The sequence below is a fragment of the Apis dorsata genome, unplaced genomic scaffold (assembly GCF_000469605.1).
Source record: "Apis dorsata unplaced genomic scaffold, Apis dorsata 1.3 scaffold_188, whole genome shotgun sequence".
NCBI classification, from domain to species: Eukaryota; Metazoa; Arthropoda; class Insecta; order Hymenoptera; family Apidae; genus Apis; species Apis dorsata.
In genome coordinates, this window is record NW_006263473.1 from 1,222,121 (window position 1) to 1,243,594 (window position 21,474).

The 21,474-nt window shown below is 30.8% G+C and overlaps 1 protein-coding gene across 3 annotated transcripts in view; it reads right to left on the reverse strand.

Annotated features, from left to right (window-relative positions):
* LOC102675450 (putative polypeptide N-acetylgalactosaminyltransferase 9) overlaps window positions 1-21,474 on the reverse strand; it is a 79,795-nt gene that overhangs the window by 55,495 nt on the left and 2,826 nt on the right. For 2 of the 3 annotated variants that reach the window (XM_031509857.1, XM_006614513.2), the window contains exon 3: window positions 21,246-21,444. In XM_031509857.1, coding sequence (XP_031365717.1) covers window positions 21,246-21,444 — 199 coding nt within the window. Of the gene's footprint in view, window positions 1-16,133; window positions 16,389-21,245; window positions 21,445-21,474 lie in introns of those variants that run through there. The other variant, XM_006614514.2, reaches the window with a different exon arrangement.

A 21,474-nucleotide genomic window follows, 5' to 3' on the forward strand; every position in this document is an offset into this window, starting at 1 on the left:
AAGTTGGACAGGTTTCTTGTCTGGTTTGATCGACTTTGCGAAATGCTGTACCATTAAGAGATGAAACGAGGACAAGTATCTGGAGGTTTTTCTTACGAAGAAAAGTTTGTGGAAATTGAAAAGAAATAGGTGGAAAAAGCTGAACTCGTAGTAAGTAAAGAAGATTATGTAAAAGGAGTGATGTACCTCTTCGAAAGCTTCGAATTACTCTTCGAATTATTTGGTGAAATCGTTCTTGGTTATATTTGAAAGAATTGCAAATTATATATATTGGAAATGAAAATATTGAGAGATATTCATCAGAAATGAAATATTTGAATGTGAAACATAGGTAGATCTATAAGATTGTTTGACATAACCTCAAAATTGTATAGTTTTAGTTATATCCATCATTAGATCTTAGAAATATCTAACACCTCCAATATAAATTAATCGAATTCATCAAATTATTATCGACATTAATAATTTTCTATTTTTTCAATGATTTCAATGATAATAATTTTATTAAAAGTGTATTGGCAATTGAATTGAAATATTTTTAATTTATTTTTAAATATCAAAAACATTGTAATTTAACTTTATTTTCACAAGAATATGATAATCTTATAGAAATAAATATGAGATTAATCAACTAGATTAAATATAATATTCCTCGTCTTGCCTATAAATTTCAATTCTACAGTAAATTTCATTCAGCAATTCTTCAGTTTCATTCAATTACTATATAACGTGGACTCGAACTCGAGAAACTTTATTTGCTTTTACTAGGAGAGGGAATGAAGTATTCTATCTCAATTTACTCGTGAAATATAACTTTGTGAAATATCTTCAGCTTTTAACGTTAACTGAAAGCCACTTATATCCTTTCATACATCATATAAAATCCATTAAAGGAGGAATTAGAAATTGTTACGTTATTTTCACGTTTTGTTCGTCAAACAACATAAGACGATTGTATACATACGATGTAAATTACACATAAAACTTTGAAGATACTGTAATAAAACTTGGAGACTAAATTCAATACAAATTTCTATGATTTTTTTTAAATTTGCATTGCAATGACCATTAACAATTCCTTTCCTTCACTGCCAATAACGTTATAACATTATTTTCTTTTAATAACCTCCTTTCACAAATTAATTAAAAAACTGTATAATATATCAATTCCATCGACTTTTAAATAATTTATAACAAATAATAAGTTATTATTATATTAATACAAAATAATTTTACAATATTATTTCTATTTTTTAAATCATAAAATTTATACAAAAAAATATTATAATGAGCACCTTTTCAAATTTATAAAATCATTTTCATTTTATAATATTCTTATGTAAAAAATATAGTCAATTTAAACGTACAGACATACGAATCTTTAGATTATTTTTGCACCGATTCATAAGTTAAATTTATAATCGATTATTGGAATAAAATAATCGAAAAATTGCTTGACGATAGTTTTAAACATAGAAATTATCGAATTGTAAGATGATTGATACGATCGAAAATAATGGATAGATCGAGAGATTGTCAAACAACTGGAACGTTAAACTGTATTTATACTCTCAAAATTGAAAGTAGAGTAAAATTTCACTGAATTTCACCGAACTAAGAATGTCCATTGTTTGATGAGAACCGGAAGAATTTTTTCTTTCAATGGAAATGTTCCATAAATTGGTGTAAATTCGTGATAAAATACACGAAGTAAAAATTTTTATAGTAATTAATAGATATATTTTCAAAACAAATTTTTAAGATTTGAAAAACTGAATGAAAAGAAAAAATTTCTTAGATAGAAGATAACAAATCCATTTGAATTCTGCTGAAACGTAAGAATTTTCAACGAAAATTTCATTTTTCTCGCGTAAGCTCGTTTCTCATTTCTTCTCGTACAAGAGATTTTAAATTAAGTGAAAAATTTCGATGAAACGAAGCATATCTTGAGAATATGCTAGAATTGCGCAACTCAATATTACACGATATTGATAAATTAATATTACACGAGACGTCGATAAAGAAATATCGTTTCATCATTATTACACTCAAAGAATCGTTCGATGCAATAAATTAAGCAACATTAACATTTTATTTTTCAATTCATTATCAATTTTCTATCTTCACGAATTTATATTTGAAACTATTAAGAAATTTTTTGATGGAAAAAATAAAATTTCACGTACGAAAGACAAGAAAAGCAAAGCAGACAAATTTTCAAAATTCAAAAGAATGATTTCTCTACATAAATAACTTAATATATTTTTTTTAATAAAAAATGGACTAAATCAATTAAAAGATATGATGTGATTTCAACAACTTCAAACCCATTTTCAAAAAAACGAATTATGTTAATAAAATTATTCATCTTTCCTCTGAAAATAAATAACTTTTGAAATTATTCATCTTCCACTCTGTGTAACAAATTTGTATAACTAAAAACAATGATTATATTAGAACAAAGGGAAAAAGAATGGATGAATTCGTGTCTACTTAACGAAATAGGATATTTGTTTCGTGGAAGGAGAGCAGACTTGTCGTCGGAGGCCATTTTTATGCGAAATTCCATGTGTCTGGCAATCTGTAACGTTCTTCCCGTCATTCTTCCTTTTCTCTTAACTTTATTCTTGCTATTCTCTCTTTGCAATAAGTTTCTCTGTCTCGTCAGATATTTCTTTCTTTTTTTCTTTCTTTTTTTTTTTTTATTATTTCTTTTCTTTAGATACCTTCATTTCTTACGTTTCTCTGAGAAATATTAATCAATTCCACGGTATTCTATTTCCAGTTTTATTCATTTTTTTTTTCTATTGCACTTTAAAAAGAAAGTATTACATATAACCTTCAAGTGGTTAATAAATATAGATATCGGATTAAACTGTGAAAGAATTCTTTGAATTTTCCTTTGCATTCTCAATTATTGTACAAATTCCAATTCCAAGGATCCTTGAACTTTGGACTTCACTTCAAACTATATATTGTTCTTATTTTCAGAAATCAAGGAAAAAAATACAATATGTTTCTCAAGAATGTGTCAAGAATTTGTGAGAAAAAATACGAAGAGGATAAAGATCGCTCGCGTAAAGTATCTATAGTAACGAAGAAAAGAAAGAAAAAGGCGCATTGATTGATCAAGAAATTAAGAAATTAAAAACCATCACAATCGTCGACGCTCGACCCTTCAACAGAATAATCCCGTACAACGTGGATTCTCGTGCCTGCATTATCATGAATTCCACGCTATCCTTCTTCCTTCCAACGGACAACGGCCTTACATCGACCTATCCTTCAAGACGCCTATCCCCTCCTCCTCTTCTTCCCTCCCTCTCCCCCGTCCATCTGTTCTTTTTCCAATTTCCGCAAGCGCAAGTTGGTTGGTTTCGTCTCGTGCCCGTTCTCGCGGGTACGCAGATCGCTGGGAATACATAAGGCTATTTGCATGGGGCCGTCCTTGGCAACGTAATTCCGCCGCTGTGCAATCCCCATTGTCTATCGTGCCGCCTTAATTGGATGTTTCGCAGTGTAAATTCACGGGATGGCCATAGATAATCCTAATTAGACGACGTTGGGTTAATTCCGCAAAAGGCGGCGCGACGAAAACTCGGTTGCATGGCTAAAATAAGACGAGTTTTCGATGTGAATTTTTGTTTTTTCTTTTTTTTAATCTGATGTGCGTACTAATTGAGCACTTTTCGATATCAATGCACGGTTTCGTATTCAAATATGTATAAAATATGAGAAACGACGTTTTGAACATTTTACGCGGTTTTTAATATTTTAAATCGAAGCAAAAGTGAAACCAAAAGAAGGTAAAATTATCTTGATTTTTTTGAATATAGTTTCGAAATAATTTCTCTGTATTAATTACTTCCGATTTTCGTAATTTAACTTATCTTAACTTGGTCGTAACGCAATCCAACTTAACTTACCGAACCGACGTGACTGGAAAATTTAATATCAAGTCGAGCTAATTAAAATCTTACGATTTTTAAAACTTTTGGGATATTAATTCGATTTTAAAATTGTAAAGTATAAGTTACTTTTTTATAATTACATTGAATATTATTTTTGCTAAGATATTTATATGAAATTTTTATTTTTAAATCCAACTTGTCTCAACGTCTTCTTGACGTCTTCTTCGTTTAAAATATTTTTTTCTTCTTTCTTTTTATTTTTTTTCACGCGAATATTAGCACGAAAACACGCGCGAGCGTAACGAAATATCGATCCACAAATTACGGTGTTCCATATCGGAGGATTTAACGTCGCCTCCGTGTCGTTTCCACTTCCGCCACCGTGGAACTTCGAAATTTGTTCGGATCCGTGGCATGGCAACTTTCTTCCGCGGGACCGGTGAAACTTTCACAATGTATTATTTCGATTTACAGCGTTTTGACAGGCCTGTATATATTAAACGCGTAAAGTTCAATTTCAAACGGCGACATCGGGGAACCATGGGGCAATTTTCACGATACCTTCCTTTCTCTTGGTGAAAAAGAATAACCCGGTCATTCGAAACTTTTTCCAATTCTCGAGCATCCGCGAAAATAGTCTCGTCTATCATACGAACGAGAATATGTTTGCACTTTATTCAGAGATCGAATGATACGATGTTTCGACAAATTTTTGATCAGTTAAATATGGACAATAATGGTTAATTTTTGGAAGAAATATTAAAAAAATAGAAAGAGACAACCTCAACAAGAACAACAATTTGTTCTTAATCGAACGAAAAATAACGGATAAAATTATCTTTGAATTTTTATGATAGAAATAACGTGTTAATATATTAAAAATTATGGATATATCGAATGAATGAAAAGAAAAAATTACGATTTACGAAAATGAAAAATTCTTTTGCAAGTAATGTTTTGATTGCAAAAATTAAAAATTCAGTTTCGTTTGATCTCTGATTTTATTCACGGGTTTATCATCGGTTTTTCGTTTATCTGATAAGCAACGCTTGCTTTACAGATAACAGGCGTACGGGAATAGAATTACAGGGGATCTTGCAAACTTAATTACCCAGGGTGATTCCATTAGCAAAGTCTTTGTGCAACGGTTTGGGATCCAAGAGATTAGATAAATAAATAAGTTAACACACACGCTCGACATGAGGATAATGATCGAAAATCAAGAGTTGCTGTGGATGAATTAAGCTGTTGGAATGATAGCTGAGATTTCGTTTATTTAATTACCGTTTGGAACGTGATGGAAGTGAAACTCTGTAATCGCGCGTGGTAATTGCAAGGTGATGGTTGACGTTTAATTAAGTATTGCCTGGGAATGTGGTTTAATATGTTGCTGGTGTACGTGAAGATGAAAAAATTTTTTTAGAGATAAATGAGACAAATTAAAGAGAAATATTATTCAAAATTTTCTTTTCAGATTAGTATAATTAAAAATTTAGAAAGATTTTAAGATCTTTGAATTTGAGAAACGAAAAGAATCTATATCTTTATTTGTTTCAATTACAATTATGTATCTATTTTTCTTTATGAATTTCTAAAATTATTTGAAAATTTCTCAATTTTCCACAGATCCAAATTTTCTAAAAAATGCACACGTAGGAGAAAACAATACTCGTCGCGTAAAAGACATCCCCATACAATCTTTTCAGGGATGGTGAAAGGAAGGGTAATATTTTATTCCATCGAGTGGCTCAATTTCATCCGCCACAAATCTTTCTTCGAAACCTTCAAGTGTTCGATCATTACGATACCAACTATCCTCAATACCCTTTCCTATCGACCTTCGACTGACAGACTCCATCCTTACCAGGATTCCTGATTTCCCTGTCTCGTGAGGATTCTCATTCCGATGTGAATCGTCGACTCGAAAGAATCCTCGAAATTGGTAAAAATTTTATCGAGGATGAAAGAAAGAGAGAATGAAGATTAAAAAAATTTTACGAAATTATATCAATCAAGAGAGAGATTTTTTTTTTAAATAATTTTATATTTTCTTTTCTCTTTTCTCGTTTCATCGAGTTTAAAATAAAAAAATAAATAAAAGAAGAATATTGTATAGAAAGAGAGAATAAATTTAAAAAATTCTTCTCATCTCGTCAAAAAACACGAAAGATATTTTATACAAGCATCCATCAGCTTCCATTGTGGATTCTTTCATAAAGCAATTTTCTTTCAAAGTGACTCGACGAACTCGATAGTTAACCGGTTGTCATTCCGTATCCCTTCGTAAAAGGATGCCCTGGCCCATACACAGAACCTTACTTAGCGGTCCAGACCTAAGATTCTGACGTCGATCATCGTTAAGGTGATAAGAAGCTTTCACTTAACTTAATCCGTGCTGGTAACGGGGGATTAAGGTGAACTGGTTCGTTAAAGGCGAATAATGCTGCCGTATTGAAGGGGATTTAGGATGGACCGGATGCATTATGCATCCAGAAGTTGTTGGAAAGAGTGCATCCACCTTGTGACTTGGATCGAAAGCATTAAACCTTGAATAAATTTCACACTGGTCTGAATATTGCTTCACGATCTACTTGCCGATTCTTTTTGTTCGAGAAATATGTATTTTGAGGTTAGGTTTCTTTTCGTATTTTCAAGAATTTTTCAGAAGTCAAAGAAAATAATGAATAATAATGAAACGTGTATTAATTTATTAGATTCGTTATAAAAATTTTAATCAATTAACAATGTTTAAAAGTTGTGTAAGATTTTGTAAGTAATGTTATATTATCGTTCATTCCAGGAAATTAAAAAAATTGACAAAAAAAATTAAGAATTGGAGAGTTAAGGAAATACAAATTGAAAATTAGAATTAATTTATAAATGAATATGTAATAGAGATTTTAGAAATAATACGTGAATGATGGTAGTATTATATCATTTTCTAGGGAAAAATAAATTATGCGATAAAAATAGTGAAATAATACTAATTAATATTTTAAAAGAAATAAATGATACTATTTCTACCGTTTGATATTATAATTATATTAAATTGATGAAACAAACCTAATCACATAATTTCCGTCGTTAATAATGATGAACTATGTTAATTTTGCAATAGCCTTGAAGCATAATTACGGGATAATTATAAAATACAAGAGCGTATTTCAACTTCTCCACGATAACTTGCTAACTTGTGATTAATTTCGTGTTCCTAGTCGGCAACCAAAGTTGCTCGAAACTTAATTAAAATAATTTCAATATCAGCATAAACGAATATACTTGCTCGTTACAGAATGTAGAAAAAATTCCACACCTTTCAATATCAAAAGGGCATCCAATTATAACAAATTAAATCCTATATATTTCTATTAAATCTCTATTAACCTCAAATTAAAAAAAAAAGAGAGAGAGAGAAAAAAAGGAATAAGAGAAAAAATATTTTTCTAAAAATCTAAAAATTTTTCTAAAAAAAATTGTTCGAGTTTAATTATTTTCAATATTAAAATTATTTAGAAGGTTAATCCTATGCGAGAATTATTCGAAAAACGTTTTGAAAAATCGCGTTTCTTTTCCACGGTTTCCAACGACTCGCCCGTGGAGAGATAAATCAAAAGTAACAAGCAAACAATTCCCACGCGAAAAGGGGGAAGTTATGCAAGGGTAACGAGGGGGATCCGGGCACAAGTTAGCGTGGCGACGTAATTCAAGCAGATGTAAAAAGTGACTCTGACCAGATCGACTCCCCCTGAAACTACGTAAAGTGGAAATGGACTGTGTGAGAGAGGTCAGCAAACGAGACTCGTTCGTAACTGCGAGTTCTCCAAGTCTTTCTGAATAATTACCGCATACTTTTGCTTCTTCCTCCCGGCTCGATAAATTAAGGCTTCGCGAGTGATTTAAAGCGAATATATCACATCAATCCACGAAGAAACGAAAGCTTGAAATTTACTTCGTACGAATATCCATTGAAATTTAAATAAATCTTAGATCGTTCTATTTGCTATTTTGCAATAATTTTTATCAATTTTTAAGAAATTTACAGCAACATTTTCTCAAAAATTTATAAGATATAACTATTACACAATTTCATATACACTCTTCTCATAATTATCTGCTTAAAGATTCCCTATGATACATCGTATATTTTTATTTTAACCAAATTTTATATATCGTTCCGTATTCATTTTAAAAATTATCCAGTTTCAATATTGAAGTATTTTAAAACGACCGACAATAAATCGAGCTGACGAATCGATTCTCATATGATTTTCCACCCTCAAAATACATGGAATACAATTTTCCGCGCATTAAGCAAAGAGATTGCACACACGGTTGCATTGCGGAGATTGGTAAATTTTAAGCAAAGATTGGTTGCAACGATAAAACAAAAATCTAATCGAGAACGTAGTTTCAAAGCGTTCACCCTGAAAAGCGGGTTCAACGGGGATTCCATTTTGATTCCGTGCCGAATCAAACGCGAGTTATTTTTCAAACAGGATTGCACAGGGGGTACCAGTTTGCGGTTTATATTTATGCGTTTACATGAAATCGGCTGTAAGTCTGCTCAATTTTGTGCATGGTAAACCCGGAGCGAACGAGTAACAGGAAATACAAAAGCAGCTTACACGAGCTTAAAGTGATTGAACTGCAACATACGAGAAATAAACGGGGAAGGATTTCTGCGCAGTGGATAAGCCCGGCATTGATCAGACAAGGCTAGCGTTCGAGTTCTCCTTCCCTTTCTCTGTCTCTCTCTCTCTCTCTTTCTTTTAGCAGACAAATATTAATTTATAATAAAATGATTATCTGATAAACTTCTTTGTCTTCTTGCACAAAGAGTGTAGATAATAAATAAATTAAATTTTTCAAAAATTATAATTAATATTATCCAATTATGATCCAATAAGAATAAATTTTCAGAAAAAAAAAAAATATTGCCCAAAATGATGATATGAACATAATAAATACAAACAAGTAGACGATGAGGATTATTAAAAATTTAACTTTTGCAAATTTTATTTTAATTTGTATTATTTGTTTCGAGCGAAGATTATTCATAAAGATAAATCAATATCGTGAATTTTTCATAAACGAACGAAATTTTAGGGAGAATTTCTAAAAAAAAAAAAATATCAGTATAATTTATACAAACTATACAGGTCGTGAAAAAAAAAATACAAAAAACGATGAACACGACGAAAACTTCAATTCTCGGTAAAATCAGTCTTATAAATCTATCAGATACGATGGAACAATCGTGTCAGAGTGAGGCAAATGAAGCATGCTGAACAGATTACACATTCCACGTATAGCGGGACATACGCTAAACAACCGAGTTGACGAGAATGTAGTTAATTTTTTTTTCTCTCTCTCTCTCTCTCCTTTTTCTGTTTTAACGAGTGCCGATTTTTCAAGTTGAAAATTTCGACCGCACAATTTCCAGAAACGGCACTCCATTCGCTATTTCTAGCAGTTTTACGATCTAGTCTAACTAGAGACTAATTTTCCTCATTTTTCTTTGTACGTGGTGGGATGATTACGATGAATTCGCGAGAGAAGATCCATTCTGCGATTTAGAGGTGGAATGGGTCAGGTTTTTGTAATAGTTGAAATGATAAAATATAGAGACAATATGTAACTCGTATAACATAAAGATTTAAATAAATATGGAATATAGAAAGAATAATAAATTTAAGTATCAAATATGGAGCTTAAATTTTGATGTATTTTTAAAATTCGAAATTATTTTTTCGAAAAAAAAAGTTTAAAATTAATTACTAATAAAATAAAGCCAGTGATTAGATATTTTAAAATGATAGAAATCTTTCTAGTAGAAGAACATTTTTAATAATAAACAAATCGAAAAATATTAATAAAAATCCTGAAAATTTCAATATTAAATAATTGTAAAGTATAAAAATTATATATATTTCAAGAAAAATATCGAAGAAATATCGAATTAATGAAAAAAATAATTTTCTTCCATTTGACATGACATCATTGTATCATTGTCTTATACCAGAAAGGAAAGTAATAAGGGATGATACAATACAAGATGTCAAGCTGTAAGAATTTTCTATATAAAGTATCAAGATTCGGTCCGCAAAATATCACCGAGTCAGCGAAAAGAATCTTATATAAAATCGATAACTCAAGAACTGTTTTCATTTCTGTGACAAACTTTCCTATCCCTTTCCATCTCCGGAAATCTAATTTCCGCCGATGGAATTCTGTCTACTATTCATTTAAATAGAAACATCAATGAAATGAATTATTCCCAATTACTCTTTCATTCTTCTTCAAGAGAAAATTGCAAACATCCGTTTAACGATGGTGATATTTTAAATTCAAGTTACTTTGACGTCTACCTATTATGTAATATTTTCACCTGTTCAACTTGATACCTTTAAATATTTAAAAAAATAAATTTATTTACTGATTAATATTGTATATTATATTACTATATAAATTATAATATTGTTATCTTTGTAATGCAAATTTAACTCATTTAATCGAATATTTAAATAAATTTGGTGTTAAATCATTAGTCCAATTTTTATATCTAACAATGAGATGAAAAATATATTATTTGTTATAACATATTTATATATCACAAGAAAATATTGTGCAATGAAGAATATCGACTTCTTTAAGAAATAGTATACAATTAAAAAATTCTTTTACAACAAAAGAAATTTTAACAAAGATATTTAGATTCAATTTTCAATATCTTTGAATTCCTATAAAATAAAAAAATAAATAAATAAAATTTCTTAAAATATTAACAATTATTCCATTTTTCAAATTTTACGCATAAGATAAATTTTTACTTTCCAAATTGTTGAAAATTCCTTTTGACAATAAACAAAAATTTCACTTGTCAACCACTCTACATTTCCAGATCGGAAACGAGGTGCTCATCGATGCCCATAACAGACTTTACTTTGGTTTTTAAGCTGGTTCCGATCGGCGATTCGATAAAAGCTACGCAAACACAGGTGAAATCCAAAGCTCGTTTGCTGCTTTCACTCCACTTGCAAACCATTAATCCAGAATCGGGCTATAACTATCAGCAGTAACACATTTAATTATGGAATAAGTTTGTTAACTTGTAACAAGCGCAACTACAATATTTACGCTGAGCGCGATATATCTCTAATTATTGTTGAATAAATCTTCGTGGAATACATGGAAATGCTTACGTGTTAACGTTAGTCGAAAACTTTTACTGCGCTAAAGTAGTTCAAGGCACGTAAATTATTTTACAAGTTCAACTCATTAATTCATCTCCCAAATTAGTCAAAAGTTACAAGCTCAAACAAAATAAATTTTACTTTACACGATAAAACAGTCAGAAATATAGCCGGTTTTCTAGCTTTTGGTACGCTTTTGCTCGAGGTTATCTTTCGACTTCCGGAACGCGGTGGCCATTTGCACTTTTGCAAATATCCAAACGGAAGGAATTAAGAACCCAGGAGGAAGTCGATTGAATGGGACATGGAATGGATTTCCATGGTGAATACAATGAGACACATACACATACATATATGGCGATCGTTATGCATTCACGGTGAGATTTGGCCGCCATGCCAACTTATTTGAAAGTTATTTCTTCCGGGCATGAAGTGTACGAAAGTCTCTAACTGTCTCTCGGATTGATGAATTTCTAATTATTATTCGTTGATATAGAGAGAGCAAACAGAATCTAAAATAAAATTTATCTTAGTTATAATAAGGGATAATAAGAAAATTGAAGTGAATATTGGATCGTGATAATCAAAAAAAAAAAAAAAGAAAATATTGGATCACTAGAATTTTGTTTAATACTTTTTTAAATAAAATAAAAAAAAAGAAAATTTTTTAAAACACTAACAATTATTCAAATTTTACGCATAAGATAAATTTTTACTTCCAAATTGTCGAAAATTCAACTCCTTTTGATAAACAAAAATTTCACTTGTCAACCATTCTATGTTTCCAGATCGAAAACGAGGTGTTCATTGATGCCTATAACAGACTTTACTCTTTCCTTCTTAAATATATTATAATATATATATTTTTATATTTTTTTATATTTTTATATTTTTTTATATTTTTATATTTTTATATTTTTCTCAAATATTTTCAAACAAACTTTTTTTTATATTCTTTCCATTTCAAATCAAGATTTTCCAAAAATCCCCACATATATCGATCCCAAAAAGTGGACACACGATTGACGCGTATTAAGATATATCATTCAGTAGAACTGGCGAGACATCTATCGTTCAACATTGAAATTACGCTTGTCATCTCATGGAGTGAAAATTCGAGCGTCGTCGAGTCGCACAATGTGTTCAAACTCTATATTCGACTTTTGTTGTGTTTGAGTTCGTCGGGGTGTGTATCTTGATTGAAAACCGAGAGAGTCGAAATTGCTGTTCGCAAATAATTCCGTGGCGTAAATCGCTTGCATGTTTCGAAGCTTGCCTTATTTAGAACCATCTTGTTTGGATTTTCATGACCGTTGAAAGAGATTTCATCTTCGCCATGTTTGCTCGTTTCGAATATTTCTCGCATTTACGAAGATAATAATTTCTCGTTTAATTTCTGATTGTGGTTCAAATAATCTTCTACCGTATCGTAAAAACATTCGATCAAATTTCAAAAAGTTTCGATTCTGAAGATTCGAATTGAAATAATAAAAAAATTCGCTCTTTAATTTTATACCATTAAATCCAATTCCAATTTTAGAATATTTAAAGAAAAAAATTCTCAAAGTTCAAAATATCGTGTAGCAAAAATTTATTCCTTTCAATTCAAAACTCCAGTAAATTATATTCTCACCAACTATATTAACAAATCTTTATAATCCTTTGAAATCAATTCTTCGCCTCATTCTAAACAATCATCAATTCGATTTTTACAAGCATCGTCAACGAGTAACGAACTTTTGCGATGGAATTTCACTTTCTTCGATCGACTTTCATTAAGGAAACTCGAGCCGGAGAAAGCAAATCCATCGCGGTGATAGCGATGTTATTAAATGACAGTCAAGGGAACGAGTTCTAGATCTATCGTTTTGCATGTGAGAGCGATTCTCTCAGACTTATTTCTCCCTTCTCGTGACCGATTCTCATCGGGGGCATGCACCTTTCGACCTACTACGAGTCAAATTTTGCTTTTCTATTTTCCCGAGTAACTCATTACCTCGCCTACATATACATTTCCCCCTTTCCCTTCGAGTTGCTGCTAAAGGCATACCTTCTCAAAGTGGATTAACTCGCGTGTGATGATCGAACGATGCCTCAAAGTATCGAATCCGAGACAGGTATTTTAATCAAAATGACGATCGAGATTGAAAATGGCCAATCCTCGGTTTTATCGATGCCGTTTATTGAGAGAAGGGAAGGGTGAAGGGAGAAACGAGTTAAATGGGATTGTCGGAGATAAAGGAGAACCGAATTAAAAAAGGATTATGGTTTTATTAAGAGTTTTATAAGAGTTGTTAAAGATGAAACGATTGCGAGGCAATTTTTTTTTTCTTCTTACTTTTTTATGATTAGGATAAGTATGAAGTTAAATTATAATAGTTATAATGCGATGAAAATAGGTGATAAATAACTTGTTGAGTGGAGTTTCAGTTATCTACAGGAAGTTTGTTAGATTCGTTTAATCTTTACGTAGGTTGGAAGTTAATGATATTAACGTATATCAAACATTTTTTGAAGTTTTAGTATCATTATATATATTCTATATATAATTATTAAAGTTTTATAATAATTATATTTCATTCAAAAATTCTTCGAATTATAGAATATCTTCTACACTTCAATATCCTATAATTACAAGAGATCAAAACAAATTCCACCCCCTACTTCTTCGAAAGAATGAAAAAAATAAAAACTTGGGGAAAAAAACGAGAGAATAAGAATAAGAGAGAGAAATTTATCAGTGACATTCGCTTTCAACTTTTAACTTTATTTCTACATACTATGGCCGAGAGAAACTCATCCCATTAAAGAAAATTAAAAAAAAAAAAACAAAAAAGACAAAGAAAAAAAGGAGGAAAAGAATTGAATCTTCCAACTTTCAATATTAAATAGAAATAGAAATAAAATCCATCCACTTCTCCATTTTGAACAAGAGAGAAAGAGAGCTTACTCGCCCCCTCGCGAAACCCTCTTAAATAACATACTCAATTATTTATTCCTGCCTTTTCTCGACTCCAGCAGTATCCTCCTTTTTTTCATCCCAGGAAAACGAGCAACCTGGCCGCACCCGTAATTTAGTCCAGACGAGACGAAGGCCAGTGGAAAACACGTGTAATGAAAAAGTATGCGACGTGGGTGGCCGATTTCCACGAAACGTCGAGACGCCGATATTTTTCAATTACCAAACCTTCGTGCCACATTTTATTTAATTTGCGTACGATCGTGCTTTCGAATGGAAAACAAGGGGGAGGACTTTGATCCAACGCACAAACACACATACACAGATCGGTGACATATATTCATCGTGCAACTTTGAAATATTTTATTGTTTTCTCGCGTATATTGTAACAGAGAATTTTTTTTCGAATTTTTTATTTTTTTATTTTTTATTCTTTTTTGTTTTTTATTTTTGTAAATGGTTAGATGAGTGGAATAACAGAGATTTAATATTGAAAAGAGATAAAGGAGAAGTGTAACCCCGAGATCGGTTGGAAATTCGGTTTTCCACTTTTGGTTGAAGAGTTTACATTGTTTAGAATGGAATATAAAATAATCGTGGATGGTGTTTTGATGGAGTGGAAACGTTGTTTGATATTTCGAGGGGCAGATGTTTTGAAATATCGATGTTTGAAAAATTTAAATGAAATCATCGGGTTCGAGAAGGAACGTTTGACAATCGCTTCTAATAATTCACGACAACTAGAACACGAAATAAAACACGATCTTCGCGTAACAAAGAACTAGAATTACAACACGAACGGTAAAAACTGTTCTTACCAATGGAGAAACTACTCGAGTCGTGTTCATAACTTCTCGTTAACCGAGCCAACTATCTTTCTTCTTCTCCTATCTTGTACGTATTGTTGCCAATTTTCTTCCTCCCTTCTTTTGTAACATTCGTGGTTAAGAAGGTAGAGAGAAAGAGAGAAAGAGAAAGAGAGAAATAGTTAATAGGATGGACAATTCAGAGAGAGGTAAATTTAGGCGAAGAAGATTGCTTTTGTACTTGTGAGAATGGTGAGCTTGAGTTTGATTATGGTGCAAAGGTGGTGAATGTGGGATTATTGTGGCTATGTGAATGGTTAGGGGATTGAAAGAGCTTTGATCTCTCGAGAGGAAAATTGAGAAAAAATTTAGATTGAAAGAAAGATCGAAAGATTGAATGTAAAATAAATGTTTGTTTAAAGTAAGATTAAAATTTTTGTAGAAATGCTATTTATTGGAAAATTACACTTTGTTAAAATAAAAAAAAAAATTGGAGGAAGGAGAAAGAATATCTATATTTAAAATATCAACTTTTTTAAACGAATGAATATAACTTCTATCTAACGCACAAAACAGATTTTCTTTTTCACTATTCAAAGAAAGAAGATAATCTTGTAAAAGCTCTTGAACTTTCTCGGCTTATCTCCTATCAATTATGATTGAATTAATTAGCAAAAGTTCCCAAGAAAGCTGTTGATTAAATTAAGCACGGGTTCGTGTCAATTATTTCACTGTACAATTTCAATTAAAACCTTGACTGTAGTCTATTTTCTATTGTAACCGAATAATAAAACGAACAATGTTAATGCCTTAAAAAAAAAAAATAAATCCTAATTTTTCCTAAAACAAAACCATATTTTTATTAACATAATCATCGATACGTCTATCAAAATCGATTGTAATAAAATTATTATTATAAAATATTTCAACATTCTTTTATTGCAATATATTTTATTTTTAATATATTGCAATATATATATATATTATTTTTTCTAAGATTTTTAAAACATATTAAATTATTTAGAGTAATCCAATATGTATAAAGCATAACCTAATTTTATTCTACAGTATTTAATTCGCTTCTAATAAATAATATATTTATTACTCTTATAAGTTGACATAACTTTAACAACTTTAAAAATTAAAGTAAAAAAAAATTGTTTTTCATTTCGAAAATAATATTTGCATTAATCTACGCATCGATCGATATATCAATTATATTTCGTATCTTTCGTAGGAACATAACCTCAATTTCGTGACTCACCCTTGTGACGATTTATTCGGTCTTTTTTCTTCGTCAGAAAATTCTATGTTTCTCTCTGGCCGGAGCACAATATTCCCGCTGCACAACCACTGTTCACTTGGCACAATGTAATTGAAAATTAAAAAAGGAAAGAAAAAAAAGACAGGGAAAAAAATAGAGGAAGTCGAGCGGGACAAGAAGATGGAACGACCGTTACGGAAATTCGCAATTTTCCAGACGAACTCACGTCTGTTCTACACCGCGTCGAAACGTATACTGAATTTCAAAACAGACGCGACCGTGAAACGAGATCGTATAGATGTCACGTAATTAACTAAGATACGTCGTTTCGCTTTGTATTTGTTTTTCATTTTGGTGTGGCGACGAATTTCTGCGATTCTTTTCCGAGAAAACAGTTTCGTAGAATTGTTGTTGACAGTTGTGCGTACGACGTTTGTAATGGAAATTTTGAAACGGAGTTTTATTCTCTGTCGCGGTGATTCTTTGATTTATCGTATCGATTAATTATTCGTGTAATTACGTCATCGAATTTTTTTATTGTAATGTAAAAATTTATTAAATTTTTAACATTTGAATTTTAAATTGAAATCATTGTAGGAAGGAATTATATTTTTTAGCTAAAAATTTATTACTTCGTACTCGATAAAAATATTTTTCCAAGTATTTTCTCTATTAAATAGAATATTCGAATTTAGGTTTGGCAAATAGGGATGAAAAATTGTTCGTATCGATTTTACACATTTTATCGCAGTATATTTCGTTTATACTTTCATTTTATTTACGAAGAAGTTACATAATTGAGAGAATTCCTTGAGAAGGAATGATTAAACACAATAACGAGGCGGGAAATCATCTTTGAATCGTGAAATCAATTAAACGAGATCTGTTATAAATAAACTTTCTCTTCTTCCATTTAATGAATATGTCGGAAATCAGATGATTGAATATTCACGAATCACAGGACCGTGAAAACGAGATCTTTTGAGATAAATTTACTCATTAATAGAGGTCGAAGTTGAATACATTTCATGGAAAAGTAACTGTAAAGAAGTTTTTACTTTTTGGATGATTATTTAAGAAGAAGATTATTTTGTAAGAAATTATTATACCAAGCGTACTTTCGAAAATTGTTTCCTTTATATCTTATATTAAGCACAAAATTGCTTAACTTCCTAATTTTCAAATTTAAAAGTTTCCCTTATAAAAATTAATCATTACAAAAATTTGATTTCCTAAATTTATAAACTTCCAAACATCTATATATTTATTCACAGGAATTTTTGAAATCTTTGAATTCAAATTCTCAAATTTTCAATTTTTCAAATATCATCCAATCCAACAACAATAGTCTTGCATTCCTAATTTCCTCAACTAACAAACATTCTCCAATCATCCCCTTCCCAAACAAGGCTTTTCTCCATCATTCCCCAAAACTCCATTCGAATAAAATCGTCCTCCATCCCGGCCCCTAATCGACCCAAAACCATTAGCGCGATCCTCGATCGGTCCCATTTAACGCAGGCAAGGGGTCGTAAATCAGGGCCACCTGTTCGCAAGGCCACCCCGCGCACGCCGGATTCAACCCTCTTTAAACCGCGTTTAGCATAGTTTGAAGCCCGCGTTGAAACCAATGGACGTCCACGAACTTTGGCCAGCTGTCCCGATAATGTCGGTTAATATCATGTAAATTGTAATTAATATTCATGGGGTTAATTCGCCGCCACCGCCGCCTGCGCGCACGAGACTTTTACCCGGGAATTTACGATCTCCGGTGAACATATTTCGGTCTGTGGGGTCCGCAGATTCCTGATCGCCGTTTGGATAAAAGGCCGGGCAGTCCTGCTTTGCAAAATAAATCGTCAGGGGGTGGAGATTTATCGCGGAATTATGAAGAACGATCCTCGACGACGTTGGCGCGGATCCACCTCGACGGCGATAAATCGCATCGCGGTTTTTGATGTTTCGTCGAACCTGTATCTCGATATAGGGCGTTCCATCGTTGGCCTGTTCGTTGCACGGATCTCACGTGCCGAGCTAGGGCGCTTCCTGTTTATCGATCGATGCCTCGATATCCGCCGAGATAAACGAGAAACACACTTTTGTGATGTGGCTTGATTTTTTCTTTCTTTCTTTTTTTTTTTGAATGATGAATATGGGATGTTTATTTATTAATTTTTTCGAAAAATGGAGAGAATAGATTTTTTGAGTAATTATGTTATTAATTTGGGAATTTTTTAGATAATGATGTACGTTTAAGAATGTTTTTGATGATTCTTTTTGCAGGAAAGGAGTTGTAGTTATGGTTGTGGAATATCGATAATCCATGTTTTGTATCGATTATATTTTTTAAAATATAAAGAGTAGTTTGAGAAAGATATTAATAAGAGAAATTATATATTTTTTGTTATCGTGTTATATCATATATATTAATACGTTATAATTTTATCGTTCTTAATATTGTTCCATGAAAGAAATAACATATTTTGCGCGTATAAAAATTTATTATCAAATATTCCGTTCGTGATTTTCAAGGGAATAATTCATCAGATACTTTTTCGTAAAATAATATTAACTTTTGATAACCAGTATTTCGTATTGTAATACCGATATTCATATTTGTATTATGCTTTTATCATTTTTAATTTTGATTTATAAGAAAGATTGCATATTTCACAGGTATGGAAAATTCAAATATATTTTACAATTCTTTAGGAAGTGAATCGTACGCTTTTTTAGTTGTAACGTAATACCGAGAAAAATTAGCTTTTGAAATGGAATCGTTTTTCTGTGTTATAATATCGGTAGCTATAATATTTCTCGTAATATAATTCTTTTCTGTCGTTTGTAAAATTTAATTCTTGAAAATGATCAGATATTTCATTTTTATACAGATTAAAATATATTTCGTAACTTCTAATTCTCTAAAGTGGATTCTACTTTCAACCTTAATCGTAACGTAATATATTACATAATTAAAGTGTATTTAAATTACGTAAGTATATTATCTTGAAAATTTTTAACGTAGATTTCTCCATTAATACATTTAAAATTTTACTTTATCCTCAGATCACTGTAAAATTATCTATACTTAAAAAAATTAATCGATTACTTAATTAATCCTTAAATCTTATTTCTTCTTTTTCTTGTTCTTTTTTTTTTTCAAATAGATAATTAATCGATACCCTTTCAAAGTTCTTATAAAATTTCGTTAAAGATAAAATAAATTTTAATCGTTTAAGTAGATTTAAAATGTACGAAAGCATCCACTTTCGATATTTTTAATAGATTCTCAAATCATGACCAATTAAATTTCCAAATCAAATCAAATAATCGTATATTTTCGATCTCCACATGATATAATTCACATTCAACGTATTTCCCATGTTCCAATGACGACCAATAAATTACAATAATTTAGAAATTAAAATAATTAATATTCGAAACGTAATGGAGATGTAATCTTCCTCTCTGTTTCACTCCTTTCTAACAAATACAACATCGAAACGAGAATAAGACACGACACGAGCACGTAGTATATTTTCCTTTTATCACGTTATCCGACCCCGGGAAAACCTTCGAGGCTCCTTTTCGTATTTCATTCGGACCGTGCACATTCCCTCTGTGGATGAGGGAGAACTTTGTACGACAATGAAATACGACTATTTGCTGTATCTTTGTACCAAATGTACGGAAGGATAATTTGATTAAACAATAACAAAGGAACGAGTTCAATCTCGCAATATTCGTCCGTGGTAAATTATGTGTTTTTCGACGTCTACGAATTTCTGTGAGGCTCCCTTTGGGATACCGGGGATAATTTTAAGGCTCGTTGAATTATTAAAGAAACGAGGATGAGAGCAAGAAACAAAAGGATATCAAGCTCGATTCGTACGTGCAAAATTCAATAATTAATTCTATCTAACTGATTATTTCCTTTTTGATGATTTTGAAAATAATTTTATCTCTTCCAATTAGAATCGAGCAGAAAAATAATGAGAATTTATATATATCTATATCGTATATCATATCAATGATTTCGTTTAATTGATCTGGAATTAAATAACGAAATAATACAATTTTTATATATTTATAAAAATTGTGATATATTCACGAGTTGATATCTTTCAAATATCGGTTTTAGAACAAATACAAAAATTGATACACAAAAATGACTGTTATTTGTTAAGTTATAAGCAATTGAAACTTGCGTTGAATGAAACGAGAGGAAGAATGATAGGCGCGCCACACCGCGGCGGAATGATGAAGCTGTCTCATTCTATCCTTGTCTCGCTTCATTTAAAATGCGAACTTAAATCGCTTGTAATTTAATAAATAAGCCTTAAACGAAACTTTTGTGTTTCAACTTTTGTGTTTGTTTTGATCTCTCAGAATTGATCTTCCAGATATTCATGAATATAATATTCTGTATATGCATATATACTAGACGCATATCACATAAAAATAATAAATTGGAAATATTATATTATATTATACAAAAAGTTCAAAAAAGATCCTTTTTTATCGATAATTTAAAGTTTGCAGTTGAATTATTTCATTATTCCAATAAATGTTAGATGTAATTAATTATCATTTCAATGTGTATCATACATATATATGAATAATACAAAAACAGGTGCAAAAAATATTGTAACTTGATTTTCTTACAAATAAATTAATTAATAAAGATTATTAAAAATTTTCCAAGTCTATTAACATACAATACAACTAATTGAAATAAAATGTTATCGCTGAGATATATTTACGTTTTGATAGTACATCGCAAAGTTTATATACCATTACTGAATATGGTTATAGTTGAAGTGTTGTATTTATAGGTTCATGAAATTTACAGAATAATTTCTTTTTTACGATGTACTCAATTCTGAACGATATAAACGTGAATTAAATCATTTTTAAAAGGACATTATGAAATAATAAATTCATAAAATGAAGTTCTTCATATTTAAATTTTATATACTTAAATTTTTCATATTTTTTTGTTATATTATTCGATAAATTTATAGTATTAAATTAAAAAAAAAACATATAGAAGAACGTAAAAAAGATGTAAAAATTATTGAGAAAAGAATCATGCAGAAAATTTTGACTCACCATGGATCACGAGGGTCGGGCAGTGTTCTATGAACAGAAATCAGATCACTAACGTACTGATTGAACGCGTTGTTTAGCCATCCATCGTCGACAAGTTTTTTAGTTTCGGCAGTCAAATTCGTTGGCAGAATCACTGGCTTTCCCATCTCGCCAGGTGCGCTTGCATCTGCTTCACGGGGAGCAACAAGCACACCAGCACCTAAAAAAAAAAAAAAAAAAGAGAAAGAAA